Genomic DNA, 21,191 nt, shown 5'->3' on the forward strand with positions numbered 1-21,191 from the left:
TACAGTTCTACATATAAGGATGGAGTAATATATCTTTAGAGTTTTATTTCTCTTGTTAAAAATGCAGATTTAATCCGTTTAAGTTAAACCTGATGTAAAAACATAATTGATTCCACTGTCCACGACTTATGGATCTCAAAGCACCAGGACACCTGTGTCAATAAACTGACCGAAACTCAGTTAAAGACTTTAGAGGTCTTTACAGACAAAGATCTAAACAGGTCAGGCCTAGCATTTTCAGTTGAAATCTGATTTATTTTTTATCCTAAGAGAAAAGAAAAAATCGGTGATAAATATTTGCGTGCATTTCTAGGCACCAGTGCCCTTTTCTGGGGTAGTTCTTCCCCACATTTATCTAGTTGAATCACCACAGGGTCAGATAGCAAGGTATAGGATAGCTTATGGAGTCTTGTCCAATCCTTTCACTAGTCCACTCTCAGATTTATTGTGTGTCATGTTTCAGTCTAATTTTACTTCCTTCTTATGCTGTCCTTCTGCTGTGCCTCTGTATCACGTGTTTGTTCTGTCGTGTCCCAGACTATGCCTTGCTCTGGTAACCTTATTTTTGCCAGACAGAGATGAAGAAGTAGCCATACCTGCTACACAGTGGGAGGTCACCACATTGTTGAGCCGTGGTCAGGATATGCCCCCCTTTGAAGAGCCTGTGGCTGTCAGAGAGCCACACCAGATGATATTCTCCCTGTTTTCAGGATCATGCGATCGCCCCTTTTTTCCTCACATGACTCACCCCTTAGTCTCACAGAGGGGGTGTCAAGAAAGGTGAAGGGTCTTGCTGGGGAATTTCTGTTCGTTAGAGAGCAGTGTAAATGGAGGAAGGGATCCTGCACAATTGCGAGAATAGCTTTTTGACTAGTTGACTCACAGAGAATGTGGGAGTTGCATTTTCACTTGAAAGCAAGGTGAATTAAAATCCAATTAAGAATCTGTAATGATGCATTTTAATTGTTTGTGTTGCAAGAGTTTTTTGTAGAACTGAACAGGATGATGTACACCAAGCCTACTAATCAAATATGGATAAGTGGATTTGTTTATAGGTGTTTCCCAGACCTCGGAAGTGAGCCATGCAGAAGAGAGAGCATGAAGGTTATCTTGTACTGCATATAGGAAAACGTGACACTTCTTGCATCGTATTTTACCATTACTTCTTGCAATGGAAAACAGGGGACTAGCAAATTAAATATTCCCGTGCCTCACTCACGTGGTCTTGTCCCATACAGACTGTGCCACTGACTCAGGTGAAGGTGGTTTGCAAGAGCAAGTTTATAGTTTTAGAAATTCTGAAAATTTTGAAAACAAGAATTCTTGCAAACCCAACTGAAAACCGAATGCCAAATAACTAAGGAGACACTTGTAACATGCCTCTTGGGTCTTCTAGAGCAATCTGCATTAGCTTGGGTCCACTGACGTTAGTGGCAGAGTAGACTGAAATTTTCCACTAAGATTTTTTTTCATTAAAAAAGATCTTTTGTTTGAAGAGAATATTTAATTTGCATCGCAAAATCTTTAATTTAGGTCAAAGATGTAACATTCCTTCACAAACTAGAAATAGAGAGTATATTTTAGATTTCAAGCTAAATTTTAGTTGGTTTTCAGGCAGATAAAAGGTTTTGATTATTTTTTTTTTCCAGAAGTTACATTTTTAGCAAGGGCTTTTGGAGGAGGCAGAATATTTCAAGATATTTTTTTTTTTGTGAAAATGGTGTACTTTAAAGATGTTCTTGTCAACCAGATTTCACCAGCTGAAAGTAGCTCCATTTAGTGGTGACTCATTAGGCAACCTAAAAGATAAGACAATTAAAATCAATGTATACTGCTTACTTAGACTTTTTCCATGCCCTTACTTCAGGGAAGGGTCTGTTTCCAATGCAAATAATTTGTCCAGAACATCACGTTACAGGTTACACCATTTACTAATATAATGCTTTTATTAATATAGTTATTGCGTTTAATTTCAGTGTTTGGGACAATGCAACACAATAAATCATGCAGTCAGATTGAGTCAGCTTGGTTTGGACTTCATGCTTGGAATGTGTTGCGTATGTTGTAAGGTGCTCCTTCTTAACAATAGGTTTTACTTCTCTGAACTAACATTTTATGTTTTGGAAATAAGTCAGAGTAATGGTAAAATAGTTCTATATAGTTCTCTAACAGTTCTCATACAAGTTCTATAACTGTTAATGTCACTACTGTTTACGTGCAAACATTTATAAAAACTAATGCTGCAGTCACAAATGTTAGCCGGAGTTGTTGACCAAAATATGAAAGTGGCCAAACTGTATTTGTATGCAGTAAGGGTTTATTGATGAGACAGAGACAGAATTTATGGGGGAAACGCACTCAGATACACATACATGCTTCTGCCACCATCCTGCTCGGGTGCTAGGTAGGTCAACAGTTTCTTGAAGACTCAAGGTTTTTTGGAGCCAGCAGGCAGGCAAGGAACAAGGAGGAGGAAGAACAGGCGTTATTGGAGACAGTGTCCTTGAATAAGGCAGGAAGAGCAGGTGGAGGGAGAGAAGGAGAGTGTGGGTCCTTGAAGCACGCAGAGACTACGGGCAGGGTGCTCTCATAGCTCTGATGATCCTGTGATTATTCTGCAACAGTGTTTTCCATTTTGATTGTTGCCCCTAAATTCAGTGTCCCTAAGAACTGTTAATATTTAGGCAATAAAAATCAGAGAAGATAGCGCTGGAAGGAAAGTGATAGGTTCTGTGATTATTGTTGCCTGCACATTAGTTGTTTTTCATTAGTGTTTCCATATTGAAGTAGCAGGATGGGGAATAAATGAATCTGCCTGCTTCCTTTGCTTACCTCTGTTACCTTTGGACATCTGAATTTTAATACATGGATAGTGTTGTTTGCTACTTCCATAGAGGCCAGCAAGGAGCCAGACAGGCAGCTTTCTTCTTCATCTATGTGGGAAGCTAGCCTTTGGGAGAGGCAAATTTTCTTACAAACTCAGTGAAAACCAGTTGCTTAGATGGAGATGTTAAAAAATAAAAAAAAAAAAGTTAATGAGGACACGATCACCAGTCAGAGAGTTGGGATCATCATCATTGTGCACAGAAGTGACACAGTTCGGGTTTTTTCCAACATTTGGATTTGTTTATTTATCTAGGGACAAATGCCAAGTGGGGAGTGAGTGGTCTTTCTCCAAAGTCTCTGGTAGTCTGTTTTGGAATTGGTAATGCTGTCACTTTAAGCATCTTTTCTGTTTTTCTCCTGTTTCCTGGTTGTATTGTGGAATCTGTGCTTCTGATATATACCTGTATGACCTGTGTTTTTTCCCTTCTTTAATTCTAGGTATGTTTTTTTTCCTTAACCAGCCACTTTCTGAAAATGAGGAATTTCATTAGTATGATTATGATGTATTTATAACCCACAACATCTTCTCCCAGGTCTTTTCCTATCTTGATTTCTGCTTATCTCCCTTACCTTGAAATAAATGGGAAGTAATTGTATGGAAATCTGAAAACTTGTCGTATAAATGAAGCTTTGAGCTTGCCTTATGCAGAATATCAAAGTAGGTGATCCTAATGGTTCCCTTAACCTTTAAAAGCTACAGTCAGGGCTGGTTGGAGAGTTTCTGTTAAGACCGATTGTAAACAGTGTCTGGTTCTCCAGCACACATTTTCTCACAGGAGAGGAATTTCTACATCATTTAAAGTTTTTTTTTTTCCCTTTTTAGGCCAATGGATGCAGAGTTCTTTTGTTGTCTGCCTTTGCTGCTCCCCTGAAATTCTTTTCATGACACATTTCTTTCAGACTGTCCTGTTGTGGTCCCTCATAGGAACTCTAACTTGCCTCAGATCTCTCCCTCCACAGTTAAAGTCCTCACACCCACCTCATGGTGCACTGCTTCCTAAGGCGAAGAATCATGAGAGATTGTGTGCATCATGAGAGAAGTTACCTAGCCAATGAATTCAGGCCTTTCTGAAGCAAAATCAGAAGACTTGCATGTTTCTACTTGAAAAGTCAAAATCAAAGGAATTAAAGTCCCATTTTTCATCCAATTCAGTCCAGGTGTTCATATGATTTATAATGCTTCCATGAGAGCTTAAAGAGCAATTGTCTTAGTCACAGTAGAGGAAAAGACTGGTTTTTTAAGGTGCACAACTTTGTATCTCTGTTAGTTTTTTTAAGTGTGGGACCTGAATTTTTACCTTGAACTGTCATAAAATCTTTAAAAAATTGCTAAAAGTAACATTGAAGTCCTTTGATCTATTCATCTTTGTCAAAGAATGATCACCTATGCCATTATTCACAGATTTGTGTTCTTCCATTATGGCAGTTGCATTACCTTTGCAGCCAGTGGTTCAGTGCTCTACATTCTTTATCATTGGATGTGTTTTCATGTCTAGCTTATCTGACATGTTACAGCACGAGAGTGTTCTTTGTGTATTGCATTATGTGCATAAGGAGTATTTTTCTCCAATCCTCTATCTGGCAAACTTCTATGTACTTGAGGATGGTTATTGTGCTCTCTTTGGGCTTAGCAGTCCCATTCCTCTGTCATTCTGTGTACATCTTGATTTTTCTTTGATGTGTTTCCTTGATCTGTCACTTGGCCTTAATTGAGCTAAATAGACTATAACTTTCCAGATTAAATTTAAAGGATTCTACAGTAGGGTTTACTGTCTAACTGGATAAACACTTGTCCAGTGGCAGGGCATAGTAACAGGGGCCAGAATGATTCTTTCAGCAGGCATGTGCCTTAAAATAATTGTGGTGGTACATTTTAGCAGCTTTAGAGGCTTTTCAGCATAATGCTAAAAGAAAACTAACTCTGACACTAAGTTAGTTCTGAAGAGGTCCCTGTTCATGTGGCTTGTGAACAGCTGCAGGTTATTTTAACAATAATAATTTGGTTGTAGGAAAATATATTTCTTGTAGCAAAATTATGCAATCTAATTTTTATTTTTCATTTATGTTTGTAAAACATGAATGTTATCTCTCATAAGGGTATTTTGTATAAATCCATGGTGACCTCAGTATTAGGTAAGCTTACTACATTTTTCTGCAGATGATTTGTGTGTTGAAGTGTGCTGCAGAAAGTTTGTACCTATAGAAAGATGCTAAAAAAATATTTTACTGAAACCTAGAACCTCAGAGACATGAATGGAGGTAAAACAGCTCTGTAAGTTTTTAGTGATCACAATTAGGGAGAATGAGCTTTGTCACAAGTCATGACTTAGGAAATCTGTGGATCAGCAGTGCTCTGTACCTCTAGAGTTTGGTGATTTACAGTACACCTGACTGGAAAATCGTGATGAAAATGTCATTTGAAATACTAACAGTGACCTGCCTTTTGCAGGCCAGTCGATAGTGTTGTGTTTGTTTTTTGCTAAAAAGAATAGAAATCAAAGGTCTTAGAATAGTCTGTTGAGTTTGTAAGCCATTTGATTTCTAAAGGAGATGGATGAGCGAATGGAGCTACCTATGTTATTTAAAACTGGCCTTGGAATGATTACATTGCTGATCCAGTAACATGGGGCAAATGGCAGTTTTAATCTTTTGTTATTACCAGCGTTTGCAAAGTATCAGGACACTCTAGGAATTAAGATGAAGTGTGACAGCTTTGAAAGCTGCCATAAGAATCAAGAATTTTAGTGTATGCTCTAATTTAATTTTCTACTGTAGTCAACACGCTTGCTGTGTAGCGTTTTTATGATGTGTACGAAAGGTGGGGCAACTTGTATGAAGGTGAGGCTCCGGTCATGCACGTAATTTCATTTTGTGGTATGGAAGGATTTAGAAAGCATGGTGATGTTTTCTGAATTGTATCTGTACTGGTTGCTAAACGTAAACAACTTTTATCAAACTGTATATATGTCCTGGCTTGAGGTAAAACAGAACCAACTTTCTGTTCAGTAATTTTACTTCCTAGGCCTCTTCTGACTCCCTGAAATTAACAGCATATTGTGTTCAAAATGGTTCGTTTTCAGCGTGATAAGACCAATGTTTACAGTCTGTGCCAAGGCATGGTACGCAAGGAGGCTCTTGCGTATACTTATTGCTGTAACAACCAAGGGCAGCTAACTTTGATAGTTGCCCCGTTGGAGGATCGGAAATGGAAGAGCGTAGAGGGGTCACACGTGTATGGAGGAGCGGACAGGACAGGTGACCCAAAATTGACCAACAGGGTATTCCATCCCGTCTGCCCCATGCTCAGTATAAAAGCTGAGGGATCAAAGGGTCAGCTCTCTTCAACAGCTGACGTCTGAGGAGGACTCTGTCTGTTCAGGACTCTGTCTGATCCATGTGTTCCTGACTCCAGCTCTGGAGCCCAGTTCCCACCCGTTGCCGAGTCCAGTCTGGGACTTCCCCAGTGCCTGATGGTGCTGTCATCCTGGGAGCTTAATACGGTTTTGTATATATTGTATCTATTTCATTATTTTCCTTTTTATTTTACTATTAATATTTCATTAAAGTAGTTTAGTTCCTTCTAAACTCATAAATCTCTTTATCTCTCCTCCTCCTCTCTGTGTATGAGAGGCTGGGGAGAGCATCTGTCGCTGGCAATTGGCCAATTTGTCCAAAACCGCAACAATATAGTGCCTTTTTGTTCCACCATTTTTAATCTGTTTTCGTATTTCTGTTCTTTCACATGTAATTGACTATCTATTACTTGCACAATTTTTCTTTTTGTTTTTCTTTTTCTTAAGTAAGTCCAACAAACTGTACAGAAACGACAGGGACTAGCAGCACTATCATGTTGAGTGTGGCCTGTTCCTGCAGTGGTCGCCTTTTCAGCAATTGTTGAGATGTGGAAAAAAAATGTATTAGATCCAATACACTTGGAGTCTGGGTCAGATCTTGTCAAGACCATCTTTGGGCTGCACTTGTCCCACTGATTTTTGGTATTTTTAAACCTGTTTTTAAATTAGCGTCACTGCAAAGTTGAAACTGACCCAATTTGATTACCTCATGCACTGGGGTGAAGCAAGAATGAGCTGTGTTGAAGTAAGTGAAGGTTAGGTGTGTAAAAGCAGCATGAAAGGAGAATCTCATCCAGACTACTATACCAGTGTAGTCTAAATGCGGCTTGCAGTGGTGTTTCCGTCTGATCACAAGCGTGTGGGTGGCTATACAGAATCAGAGCAAAGATTCATCTAGCTCATATACTCGTTTTGAGACTGTTTAGTATTGGAAACATCAGGAAAAGGATTAAGAAACAGGGCAGTTTTGGAGAGATCTTTTTCTTCCTGTATCTTCCCAGCTGCTGATGGTTGGTCAGATTTTCTGAGCTAGACATTTTCCTCGTAAGAGAAAGAGTAGAGCTGTTCAGGCAGCTGTAATAGCCAAATGCCCCTTGCTATGTCTGACTTATATTCCCTGTGACAGCATTTCCTAACCCTGTTAATTTTCCAGCGCCTGCTTGGCTGTCTGCCTGCACGGGTGCTCTGTCAAGCTTTGGTGAGTTTTGGGGTGCGGAGCGCGGTGAGCCACAGCAGAGGGCTCCCCAGCGCGGCGATGAGCCGTACCCAGTGCCTGCGTGCTGTGTGTGGGCGGAGGGGACACGGCTCGGTTGAAATAGCTGCTCTCGGGATTTATAAAGCACCCATGACTGCCATACGTTAAAACTGAAGTAAGACCCATTCTGAGGAGTTTCCTAAAGCGGGGTGGTATGGGTGTAGCCATCACTTGCCTTCTCTCAGCATGGTTTTTCTTCTGCTGCTTGTAACTGGGCTTTAGGAACGATTTTGACAGCTAAGTTCTTTGGTCATTAAGCCAGAATTATTTCAGCTTTGGAGAGTATTTGAACAACAGTCCTGGGAGTTGTGAGGAAGAAAGAGGAAAATTTACCTGTGTGCAGATTTTTGCTGCAATGTTTCAGTGGGGGTGGATGATTTACTCATCAAAGCCCCAGTTTGGTTCGAAGTCAATGGCCTGTTTACATGCAACATGGGAAGTCCAACGGCCTGGCCCATATATATTGGAGAAATCACTTTGTCATGCAAAGCCGTTGCAAACTACACATGTAAGAAGATGCTGTGTTTTAAGAGATATAAAGCACTGCCAGGTTTGAACTTAAGCAACACCAAGGCCTGTAGTCTGAAGGCAACATACATTTCAGATTTAAATAATTCTCACTGGCTTCTGTTGGAGTTGTTCCAGATTGTGCCAGTTATACTGGATCAGAATCAGGCTATGTTCCTTTGTAATAGTCAAGTGCCTCTCAAAATACTTCCCTCTCTTAAAAATTATCTGACAAATTTGTGGCTCCTTTAGGTAGACCTGTTTAGAAAAACAGGAATACAAATTCAAGTCACAGATACTAAGTCAAGTTGTTGCATGTCATCTGAGCCCTGATAGCTCTACATATGTTCTTAGCCTCTCACAAATGGGCAGTACCTCAGTCAAATAGGCTGTTTCTCTGCTTGGTTTACCCACATGATAAGCAGTTAAGATCATACCGGGAGCCTTGCAAATGTAAGTTGAGGCATGACAACCTGTGATTAGTCAGTAGTGCCTTTGAGTTCATAGACTTTTGGGAAAGCCTGCTCCTTTTGTATTGGTACTGTGTGTTGTACAATCGTACAAGTTTGGAGAGGGAAAACTATTTACATCGGACCTCCTAGAATGAATTTAAGATAAAATTATAACCAAACATAAATATATGCAAATATTTTCATGCGAGGCGTGTAATACAAATGTTCACAGAGGCTCTTCAGAATGTGATTAACTTATGAAGTCTTCCCACCAAGTTCAGTAGCAATTAGTTCTCCTTCACAGGTGAAAGTCAAAGCCGTAAGTAATAAGGATGAATCTAAGGAAATGATTCAGAATTCCATAATCCATTATCTTTCTCTTAATTTTACTTAATTGATTTAAACACCGTGATCCATCAGGCATCAGTCCCCTTCCATTCTATAGGTATCATATGTACTGTATTCCAAAGCACTGGAAGCAAATTGTGATATGTGGTGTGAAGATGATCAGAGTCAAAAGGATACCAGTTGAATACTTGTAGTGACTTTAAATTATTTTTTCATTTACCTGTATTTCTTGTGCTTTCTTGTTCATGCTAATTGATTGTCTATATTTCTTTTAAAACTGGCTGAATTTGCTTTGAGATTCCTTTTTGAGGTAGTTTTGTCTTCTGCTTGCCTCAGACTCCCCCTCCTCATTCATCATCCCATTTGCAGTGTCTTTAGTGCAGCCCGTCAAGAGTAGGCATTTTCAAAAAGCTTTTTCTTCTTTTAAGCTTTGGTGCCTAATCAAAGAGATGGTTGCTAAGAGATTTTGGAAAGCATCATTAACAGGGTCTGATTTGCTCTTTTTCTTACCTTCCATGCACAGGTTTCAGATGAGAATTTGTGAGTAAATGGGATAGCAGCATCCCGAAATATTCCTGTGCTGAGATTGTACCAATGGACAGAATACAAGGAGACTGTGCCAGTCCCGTGCCACCAGGAAATGCAGAGAGGAGCAGGACTGGAGAACAAGACTCAGGACTAACAGTGTTGGGAAAAGCACATGAGTTCTTTCAGATTTGTGATGTGGAAGGCAAAGGCTTCATCACTCGTCAAGACATGCAGGTAAACCAAAACTAACTATGTGAAATGACAATGCGAGAAGCTCCTAATGCCCTTAATGAGTTGAGTCTGGTTAATCTAGAGTTAAAAATTGTAACACCATCCTGATAACTTTAAAGAGATACGTAGGATTTAAAATAATCTCTTTTGAAGTCTTACATAATACTTGCATTTGTTTCCACAGACAAAGAAAAAAAAAAGTGGAAAATCAAAGTAAGTGAAGTTTAAAAAATGCCCCAGGAATCCAGGAGTTTAATTTCATTCTTGTTGCGAAAGTTGAAACTCCAGTGAATTCATTACTTGGTGATTTGCCACAGCATCATGAATGTATTCAGTCCACCAATTTTATCCTGTTTTTTGAGCAAAATTGTGTAAATAAAGTCTTTCCCTTTGGTTTTATCTGCCAGACAATGGTGAACTCTCAGTTGGATCACATATATTTGTAGGAAGTACAAAGGAACAGTATTTTATCATTATTTGGTGTTCACAATAGTCTTACCAAATTGTTCTTAAATTGTTTGAGGGGCCAAAATCAGAGATGCTGAAAATGTTGATGGAAAAACCCAATTATATAACAAAATCTTTTGAAAAATGGAATTGGGTGTATATTGCAGAAATGATAATTTGAACCAGTATGTAGCAGAAAACAAGAATGTACTCATACTGGACATGCAAAGCATAATTTCATTGTGTTAATCCATTTCTACTTCAGTACTTATGGATGAAATAGAATTGGGGAGCAGTAGCAAAATAAATTCAGCGCAATCTATTAACAACGGAAGCATCTAATACAAAATATAGAAACCTTCCAAATCCTCAGAAACAAGATGTATCTGCATAAAGGAAAATGCAAGCGAAACACTTTTAACTATCTATGTTGGAAAAGCAAAAACCTCATAGTCAATTGCTCGGATTACTAGCTCTCAAGAGCTTTCTGTGCAGTTGTGTGTTGCTGAGTTTTGTGATGACGTGTGCTAATTCTGCAAAGCTGAAAAAAGATAGGAGTGCAGATGCTTGCTGTGCTGTAGGCTTTACCAATATACATTATCTCACTGAAGTAACTGAATGCAAACAAACAATATGTTGTTAGTGTTAATTTTGGTAAATCCAGGTCCATAGAGAAATCAATGGATTGTAATTTTATTGCCTTTCCAAAACTTGAATGGAATACTTTTACATAGTGAATGACCCATATATGCATACGTAGGTAGGTATATATAAAAAGTATTAATATAAGGTTTTTGCAAGGAAAGTAAAAACATTTGTTTCTGTTTTGTTCTAGATTTTATGCTTAGAGTGCTGATAAATTTATACTTCAGGTTCTAAAACAGACATTGCAAAAGATGAAGTAGAAAAAGGGTTGCAAAGGGTTGCAAAGAACAGATAAAGTACATTTCTATTTCACCATGAGTATTTGTTTACCATATCTGACAACTTCAGTAGATATGTGAGTGTCTGGTTCATTTAAATACAGAAATAAGGGTGCTCAGAACACTTGAGAAGATGTTTCTTTCTGTTTTCTTTTATTTCCTACTCATCTGATTAAAGATAACATTACAAATACAAACCTTTTGAAAATATTGGATTATCCTTATTCCACTCAAAATTTTAGTATATCAGGAGTAATTCAGATGAATCAATGCAGTTCCATTGATTAAAAAAAAAAAAACCTGGGGTGAGACCCATCTCCTCCATTTGACTTTACAGTAATTTAGTGACAGTGAATAAAAATTACGAAGGAAAGTCTTCTACATTAATTGCAGCAATTCAGAAACCCCGATTCTTTGAAGCCAGCGATAGCTTTCTCATTGTCCCATCTTCCTTATAATTCAGTAGTGGATTAATAGAGATTTATTTGGATACCAGTGACAGTAATCTACAATGTTTTCTAATGGATTTGGTACCCATTATTTTATTAATATACAAAATAATGATGTTTTATACTGAACAACTGTACATGTAGACATATATTGTTACAGGTATTCATTATGTTTGATTAGAACGTCTAGTTATCTACAATCTCTGTATTCCAAACTTGAGGTTGAAATCAGTATAGTTGATTTTGATTGCCGTTTTCATGATGTTTGCTCCGTATAGCAAAGACATAAATCATAGAATCATAGAATGGTTTAGGTTGGAAGAGACTTTAAAGATCATCTAGTTCCAACCCCCTGCCATGGGCAGGGACACCTCCCACTAGACCAGGCTGCTCCAAGCCCCATACAGCCTGGTCTTGAACACTTCCAGGGACAGGACATCCACAACTTCTCTGGGCAGCCTGTTCCAGTGTCTCACCACCCTCATAGTGAAAAATTTCTTCCTAATATCTAATCTAAATCTACCCTCTTCCAGTTTGAAGTCCTTACCCCTCATCCTATCACTACATGCCCTTGTAAAAAGTCCTTCTCTAGCTTTCTTACAGGCACCCTTTAGGTACTGGAAAGTTCCTATAAGGTCTCCCTGGAGCCTTCTCCAGGCTGAACAACCCCAACTCTCTCAGCCTGTCTTCAGAAGAGAGGTGCTCTAACCCTCTGATCATCTTTGTGGCCCTCCTCTGGTTCTGCTCCAACAGGCCCACATCCTTCTTGTGCTGAGGACTCCAAAGCTGGATGCAGTACTCCAGGTGGGGTCTCATGAGAGCGGAGTACAGAGACAGAATCCTCTTCCTCGACCTGCTGGCCACGCTTCTTTTAACGCAGCCCAGGATACAGTTGGCTTTCTGTGCTGCAAGCACACATTGCTGGCTCATGTTGAGTATCTCATCCACGAACACCCCCCAAGGCCTTCTCCTCAGGTGTTTACTTCAATAAAGTAAATCAGTTTTTTCCTTAAAAGGCAACAAGCGTTGATCACTTTTGCATCCTGCTGTTTGTTAGTTCAGTATTACTTACCATTAATGAAGCATTGCTTCGAATGAAGATGCTAACATTAAGCTTTTTAATCTTTACTGATGTGGTATGAGGCATGGTCTTCAACAGAAAGTGCTGAGTATCTAAAATCCAATTAACTTCAGTGGAACAGATCTTGCAAGCAAAGTTTTCTAATGTGTTATAATACAGTAATTATATTAAAGTTTTACTCCTCCCTGATTATATCATGGTGCTTATTTTGAAATTATGTTAATACTTGTTGTTTGGCATTTTTTATTCCATTTCAAAATATTAAGTGCACTCAACTTTCAAACAGACAAAAGGTTGTCTGAAATTGCAAGAAAGCAAATTCTACCTAAGACCTGAAACCAGAACTTTGCACTTCGGGCCATGAGGTTATAATCAATAACAAGAACTAGTGTTGCAAAATGTTTTGGTTTAATGCATATAGCAGAATTGGGTTCAGATCTTGCTCTGTTATTTGACCTCTGTCTTTTTATTTAGCAGAGTAAATGATTGGTGTTTTCAGATAAGTAGCATAGAGGTCATGAAATCACAGACCACATTGGGTGGCAATGCAGATAATTTCTCTTTAAGCTCCAGTGGTATCTTTGGATAAGTTTTCTTTCTTTTCTTTTTTTTTTTTTTTTAAATTTTTAAGAGCCTCATGTCGAAAGGATTTATGTATTCTTACAGTAAGTGCTAATGAGCAAATAAATAAAAACACCCCTATGAGACCAACAATAGCATTTTGGGATTTTTTGAAAAATAAAAATAAGACATTGGGAAAACATTGACTTAGTCTTAGTAACAATTGTAAGTGTGGCCTCAGTTCCTCAAAGTCAATAAATTATCATCAGGGAATTTAATGGAGCAAAATGTTGGTGCATTCTTCAAAATGTCCTATTTTCATATTTTTTTCAAGAAAATGCAAGTAATTGTGGTGTTTTCTACTGCAAAATTAGTATAATTCCATTCAGAATTTGAACCCTGCAATAGGGCACTCCAGCTGTGGTTGGTGAAGCACAGTCAGGTTTGCAGCAAGACCCACAAGCAGTTGTACAGGAGTAGCAGGTGGGTCTGTGTTTGTGACATGGTCAGAAAAGGACAGCCAGCTCCTTCAGCAGGTCCCAAAGAACTGGCATTAGGAGTACAGTTCCTGTTTTTCTAAGTGTAAAAAGAGTAATTTGTCTGAAGCATCTCCGCTGTCATCAGTGCTGTGTAGGATGTAAGAATTTTACAAGAGAAGCTAATTTTAAAAAGTTTCCCTTTAGGTCTGAGAGATTAAAATTAAAGTTGTGGGAAGATGAGTGTGTTTAAGTGAGAAACTGATAATATGTCTGATGAGTCACTGATGAAACAACTTATTTAGACATCAAGTTTTCTTAATTTTTTGGAAGCAAGCAGCAATGTACAATTAATCCTGCTCAGAAGTCCCTTTGGGACTATTCCAGATGGTTCTGCCCTTTAGAAGTTCTGTTACTTTTCCTTCTCAAGATTACCTTGGCATTCCTTTTACTGTTCTTCCCTTCAACTCATACAGGTCCATAATGTATACCCTAAACCCATCGTTGCAGCCAGGGAAGTTCTGGTTAACGCACTCAGCCAATTCTTACCTTGGTCTTACCTTATATGGCCCAGTATATTGTATAGTCATTTCTATTGTTCTTGATTTGCTGAAGAGACTTTCTTCAGTGCTAAATCCCTTCCCCACGGCGGCATAGATTAGCACTTTTGTTCTGATGAACTTTATCAATGTATTAGCTTGCAATTTTAATATGTTATATATATAATAGGAGCAGAAGACTTCACTAGCGTGTATTTATATTGCTTCCCAAACTGAGGAAAGGTTTTATTCTTCCTAGTGTTGCCTCCCAGTGGAAATCATGCTGTTGTAATTGTTTGCCACTCCAGTTTCCTCCTATTTCTGGGAATCTGTCTATACTGTTAAAAGAATTACAGTAAAACCATTAGGGCCAGATTCAAAGAAAATGGTGGTGTTTCTTTTTTCTTTTAGGCTGTCTTTAGATTCTCAGGAAAAGATAAGTGATTTTGTGGAGCTGGTTTCATGAAATTTGGTTGTTTTTTTGGTGTAAGCATGCTGCATTTCAGAAGTAGATAGTCAGGAACTACATTTTACTCATTACAGGAGCATCAGGTTTGCTCCTTGGACCATGCAGCTTTCTTATATTTGTATATTTACACATTTCAAAGCAGCTTTAATTAGGACAGTATACCCTCTATAACATCCTTGTTTAGAGAGTCTCTTGCTTGACCTCATGACATGGAAGGAACGAGGCGTACAGTTCTGCTAGCAGGTTTGTCCAGCTGCATGATAATGAAGGCATTTCACCAAGATAATCGAGCCATTTAGCCAGGATGCCTTAAACTCCACCTCAAGTTGTACCCCTTCTCTGCGTGATTGGAATCTGTGTCCCAAGGAGATTGTTCTGACTGATTTCGTATAAAGGATTCATAGAGGCAAATAACGAAGTCATAATCTCCCCCAATTGATGTTTTATGCTGTGATTTATTTGAATTTTCACTCTGGGAAACAAAAGGACCTATCCTTCTGTATTATGAATGTTCTGTAGAATCTAGTCTTCCTCTCATCCTGTAGTACTGGGTAAAGTTGCTGCGTGTTTTGTCTTTCCAGAGGCTGCATCCTGAGTTACCACTTAGCCTGGAAGAGCTTGAAAAAGTTTTTGTTACCTTGGATGCTGATGGCAATGGCTCACTTACCCCAAAGGAGTTCACCACAGGATTCAGTGAGTTTGGAAAGCATGTCTCCTGTGTAGAGCTTTATTCACTCTCCATATCAATAAAGAAGCATTTTATCTTAACGATACACTTAATGATACACACAGGGAGCCAGACTATTTCCTAGATATAGCAGATATATGTAGCAGATGAAGAAATAGTCAAATTATGTCTGTAAATGGACAAAGGGCTCCAGGGTCTTTGTCTCCTGTGTAAGATGGCAAGTCACGGCACAATGTGAGGCATATGATGTAACCACCCGAATTACACCTGTTTTAAGCCATGGAGTCGATCTATGAACAAATTTTGGAAAAATTACCTTGAGGGGAAAAAAAAAATCTTGTGTTTTATTTCATATCAGATCATATCAATTGATCTTTAGTATGTTACTCTTCAATGACATGGCTTCTTATAGTAAGTCCTGAAAATGCTAACATGTGATTTCTAATTCTTAGGCCAGTTTCTTTTGGGGCAGATTGCTTTGGATAATGAGATGATGCAGCAATCAGAAGGTGAAACAGCCTGCCCACTTAAATGCAAAGAGACCGTGAGTGATGACGAGGATGAAGAATTCCAGTTCTCAAATCTGATGGATCGGCTTGGAGCTAAAAAGGTTTTGGATGAGTGAGTCTTCGCAACAATAATAATAGATTATATGATCTTTTATAATTCAGGTCTGGGTTTGATGGAATGGAGTCCAAGATGAATGATGAGAACCAAGGCTGCTCAGTAACACAGTGATTCTTTAAACATTAATTTTCTTGGTTGCCAGAGTTGATAAAATGCCATTCAATCAAAATTTCCAAGAGCAAAGCTATTGTACTTCAAGCATATGAAATGTGTGTTTGTGCCATATGAAAGCTATGCCATTAACACACTGATGTACCATGGGTTTGAACACAGATAATTACTGGCATGATCCACAGATGCCACTGATTTTCAATCAAACAATGCATGATGCCTGCTTTTTTTGGCAAGGGCTGTGTTTAAGGTGCAGCAGTTTACTATAAGTAAGAATATTTTCTCCGCTTTTTGTGCTTTTTCTCCCCTCCATGCATAATTGCATATTGTGATTGCTCTGATAACACTACCTCTTCCAGGACCAGGATGACTTACTCTGAAACACTGAACACAAAAACTGCTCGAAGAGCTTCTTGTGTGTTGGCCTGACATTCATTGATCTATCACAATGAATGTTCTAGATCAAAAAGGCATGGGGCAAAAATGAGAGAGAATCTGGACAAATAGTGGGAATGTTTAAGAAATACGTAAGTGATTCTTAGCATGAAATAGAAGTCCTCATCAGTGCTTCTCTTCACCTGACTGCCTGTTACAGGAAAAAGTTGATAGTCAGTTGGTTGATCATCCTGAAGGTCTTTCACTATGAAGAGATTTTTATCACCCACTTTTTCTAGCCTTATCCTCATTTTGTCCTATAAATATAGCACTCTCTAATGGCTAGGTTCAGGCTTACAATGCACATGTAAGAGAATGAGTCAGGAAGAAACAAGCAAAAGAAGTTGTTCAGGAGAATTTAGGCAAAGTATTTAAAAAACCCATTATCATTCACAGTAGAATATCTTTTTTTCCAGCATCCACTGAACAGATTTGGAAACAAAACGTTCTCGTCAGATCTTTAAATCAAAATTTTCAAGATGTCACGGTCTGATTTTTGTAGCAGTCCCACAGTGGAATTCAAATGGGCTGAAAATTAAAGAAGACAGTACAAATGCTCTTTGTTAAATTGTCTAAGTAACTTAGGAGACTGAGTCTCATTTATTTCTCATGAGGAGGTGTTTTTGATTAGCTTTCCCACTGCCCCTTCCCTGCTAGATTGTGGCAACTTGTGATAGAAGTGACAGGGTGGTACAGTGTATCTTGTCTGTCTCCTTTTTTACCCATTCCTGTTTAGATGAAGTGTCTGGCAAGCCACCCACTAAACAAGCAGTTCCTGTGATTCTCTACAGCCATGCATGGCCAAATTTTATGATGCATTTTTTGGAATAAATTAAATTTCCATCATTTCCCACCCACCTCATCATTTTCAAATCTGGCACTGCTTAAGTAGCCCTTGTTTTTAATAAGCCATGTGTTCTGACCAGCGGTGCCCCAAAGCCTCCATCCACTACAATGCTGTGAACATTTATTGGAACCTGAGAAATATTCTCTCTTAATGAATCCTTTACGATCTCTTCTTTCAGTGACAGTGATGTGAAGCAACTTTGGTTGCAGCTGAGAAAAGACGAACCTCATTTACTTTCCAATTTTGAAGAGTTTCTGGTCAGAATTTTTTCCCAGCTCCAAGAAGCAGATGATGAAAAGAACGAGTTGGAATGGGCCCTAAAAAAGTTAGTAGTACTTTTTTTTTTTTGACTGTTTATGTAATTTTCTATCTTACCTACTATTTGAATCTTTGAAGTAAACAAAAGTATTTCAGTGGAGAACTAAGGATTATAATCACTAAAATGCCTGTAACATAAGATTTTTATTAGTCATGAAGAGTACCAGTAAAATTATTTATACTGAAGAACTGCCTGAAATTAGCTTTTCTCTTCCAGTTAACAGATTTTGTTCACTGAGAGTCTTTTGCAGATGTCTATTATTGCATTGCAGTTTTAAGACAATATTAAGCAATTCACTTCTAGTTAATCAGTTTGATTCCAGAGGACAGTCAGATTTATCAGCACTAAGATGCATGTGTCTGCATAGACTGGCCAGGATTTACTGTGGGGTCGCAGAAGATAACAGATGCTGCATATTGAGGTCTTATCCTGTCTCCTGGGTTCTTCTTGATTGGTGACAATAGTACCCTTTGGAAGTGCAGAATGAATCTGATCTTTCATCTTTCCTCCCTGACTCAACTCTGTGAGTCTATTCTCAACCTTTTGTCACCTTTCCTGGATATAGGCTGTGCTTTTGTCTTAAGTTGTTCTTTTTTTTCTAACTTGGACGCCCTGAGAAGGTGGTTTTTTGTCTTTTCTTCTGGAGCTTTCACACAAGCATATTTTTATTCATGAACCTGCATCCTGTGGTCTAAGAGAGCCGGAGGTTTCCTCCTGTCCTGGTTCAATAGATACAGTACACTGCTGCTGTTAACCATTTGTAGGTCCAGCTAGTAGTGAGGCTGAACATATATTCTCAATACACACACACATGCAGATGCACCACACATGGGGGACTGTGCAGACTAATACTGATTAGAAAGCAGTGCCTCTACTGGCACCCGCCTAAACACAAGCAGAATTCCCACCAACATGAAGGATGACAGCCTGATCCTGTTTCTCCTGTTCGGTTTGTCAGTAGTGAATTTTGTTAGTGAAAACATACACGCATCCAGCCCTCCCACACACTTACTTTATTCAGAAACAAACCTACATTCACAGATCCTTTGAATATTAGCATGGACTTTAGTCTGTCTAATGTCCCTGCCTGCACCTTGGGCCCCTTATCCATTCTTTGACTCAGACCTTGGGTCTTCCCAGATGTGGGTCTCTTCCTACTCACCGACTGGTTCAGCTGAATTGAAGTTTGCTGCCAGAATGTGTTCATTTGCTCCCTCATTAACAATCACAGATCCTTCAGATTTTAGCGTGAGGCTTTTTAAGTCCATGCTGAGACCCTAGTCCCTTTACCTCCAGTCGTCAGCTCAGACCTTGAGTTTTTCCAGGTGGGTGGTGATATCCTTCTCCTTCTATGACAAAGTGACCCACTTAGTGGATGAGGAAAAGGCTGTGGGTGTTGTTTACCTGGACTTTAGTAAAGCCTTTGACATGGTTTCCCACAGCATCCTCCTGGAGAAACTGGCTGCACATGGCCTGGATGGGAATGCTTTTCACTGGGTAAAAAACTGGCTGGAGAGCTGGGCCCAGTGAGTGCTGCTGAATGGAGTTAAATCCTGTTGGCAGCCAGTCACGAGTGGTATTCCCTAGGGCTCTGTATTGGGGCCAGTTCTCTTTAATATCTTTATCAATGATCTGGATGAGGGAATTGAGTGCACCCTCAGTAAGTTTGCAGATGACACCAAGTTAGGTGGGAGTGTCCACCTGCTTAAGGATAAAAAGGCTTTGCAGAGGGATCTGGACAGGCTGGATCGATGGGCCGAGGCCAGTGGTATGAGGTTCAACAGGGCCAAGTGCCGGGTCCTGCACTTGGATCACAACAGGCAGTGCTACAGGCGTGGGGAAGAGTGGCTGGAAAGCTGCCCAGCGAGAAAGGACCTGAGGGTGTTGGTCAACTGCTGGGTGAATATGAGCCGTCAGTGTGCCCAGGTGGCCAAGAAGGCCAACAGAATCCTGGCCTGTATCAGGAATAGTGTGGTGAGTAGGACTCGTGATCATCCCACTGTACTCAGCACTGGTGAGGCCACACCTTGAATACTGTGTTCAGTTTTGGGCCCCTCTCTACAGGAAAGACATTGAGGTGCTCCTCCTAGAACACCTGTGAAAGCCATCCATCAGGGTTCTGTCTGTAAGTGTTGTCAGTTTCTTACTGTTACTTGTTATGTCCAGTAGTTTCTCATGCTCTGTTCAGTTAGTTGTCAGGCTAAGGCCTAGTCATCTCCATACAACTTAACACTTAATCTCCACCAGTGTTAACAAGTCTCTTACAAACTTGTTCTCATAGAGTTTAGTAAGAAGAAACTGTTGGAGAAGAAACTTAAAACCCACCACTTAATCCTTTAGTCAAAGGGTTTCAATGAAGATTCCTAACAAGTTATAAAATATTTTCCTGTTACACTCAGAGAAGAGGTCTATCCGTGCGTCAGATATATTCTGTGCCAGTATAACCATAGGCATGTTTCTCCTTTTAGGTGATCTGTAATTCTGGTTCAGTACAACAGCCAAAATACTGCAGATAAGTTTTTACATAGAGCTGAATACACTTTAAGGAAAACAAAGCAAATGGCCACATTTTTGTCCCAGAGTTGGTGGTGTTCTCCTCACTGGTGTTTATCCTCATAAAGTTGTTGCCTGTATTTGTAGATTTTAAGGCAAAATGAAAATATGAGGTTTAAACCTTCTCCTTTTAAAAATACTCATTTTCTTCTTTGTTTCTTTTAATTTAAACAAAAGTGGGAGACTTTTACTACAGTAAATACTGTAAATATATCTGGTCTGGTGCTGGAATCAGCAATAGCTAAGCTGCGCACTGAAAGTGTGGACCAGTAGCTCCATACATTCATACATTTTGGTTTTGGTATCTACACAATGGATGCCTTTTTTGTTTGCTATGGCTAAGTTCGTTCTTGATTTTCTGATGTTTGTATTTAATTTTAAGTGCTAATTTAAAATTAGATGGCTTCTTAAATTTAGCAGTGGTGTTTTTTAAATAATGGGGTGATATATTGAGTGGGCAAAAAAGCTATAGATGAACTTCATCGTAGATAAATGTAAGGAAGACAAAATAATTTAAGTCATGCTTACATGATGCTGAGCATGGAATGGGCAGTTACAACTCTGGAGGAAGTCCTTGGGGTCATAGCAGAGAGCTTCCTGAAATCATCCGTTCAGGGTGCAATGGTAGCCAAAAAAACCCAGTAAAATTCTATGCGTGATTGGGAAGGGTACTGAGAACATAACAAAGCATGTTTTTGTCAATACATAGAATCTTGGTGCACCCGTGTCTTGAGTACTGAGTGAAGTTCTGGTCTCTTCATCACAAGAATAATGTAACATAATAAAGAAAGGTACAGAGAATGGCAACTCAGTGATTAAAGGAATGGAATAGCTGTTCTGTAAGAAGTTTTTTTTAAAAGGTAGGATCTCTTGAGTGAGAAGGTAAAGGTTGGAGTGGGATTTGATAGACCATGAGACCACTGACTAGGCTGAATGAGGAACTGTTATTCTTCAAAACCCTAGCAGCAGAATGAAAGGACATTTAACAAGACTAATAGGAAGTAAGCTTAAAACAGATGAGAAAGAAACGTTTTTCTTCTAATAGCAGATAGAATCTTCGACTGACATTAGCTCTGTCTGCTGCTGTGCTTTGCGTCTGAAAGAAA

At 39.1% G+C, this 21,191-nt stretch overlaps 1 protein-coding gene across 1 annotated transcript in view; it reads left to right on the forward strand.

Moving 5' to 3' along the window:
- Nucleotides 1–21,191, forward strand: part of CRACR2A (calcium release activated channel regulator 2A) — a 63,460-nt gene that overhangs the window by 2,124 nt on the left and 40,145 nt on the right. The window contains exons 2-5 of the mRNA XM_063321932.1: nt 9,325–9,563; nt 15,087–15,198; nt 15,646–15,814; nt 17,392–17,538. Coding sequence (XP_063178002.1) covers nt 9,396–9,563; nt 15,087–15,198; nt 15,646–15,814; nt 17,392–17,538 — 596 coding nt within the window. The 5' untranslated portion in view covers nt 9,325–9,395. The remainder of the gene's footprint in view (nt 1–9,324; nt 9,564–15,086; nt 15,199–15,645; nt 15,815–17,391; nt 17,539–21,191) is intronic.

Source organism: Chroicocephalus ridibundus, unplaced genomic scaffold (assembly GCF_963924245.1).
Source record: "Chroicocephalus ridibundus unplaced genomic scaffold, bChrRid1.1 SCAFFOLD_37, whole genome shotgun sequence".
NCBI lineage: Eukaryota > Metazoa > Chordata > Aves > Charadriiformes > Laridae > Chroicocephalus > Chroicocephalus ridibundus.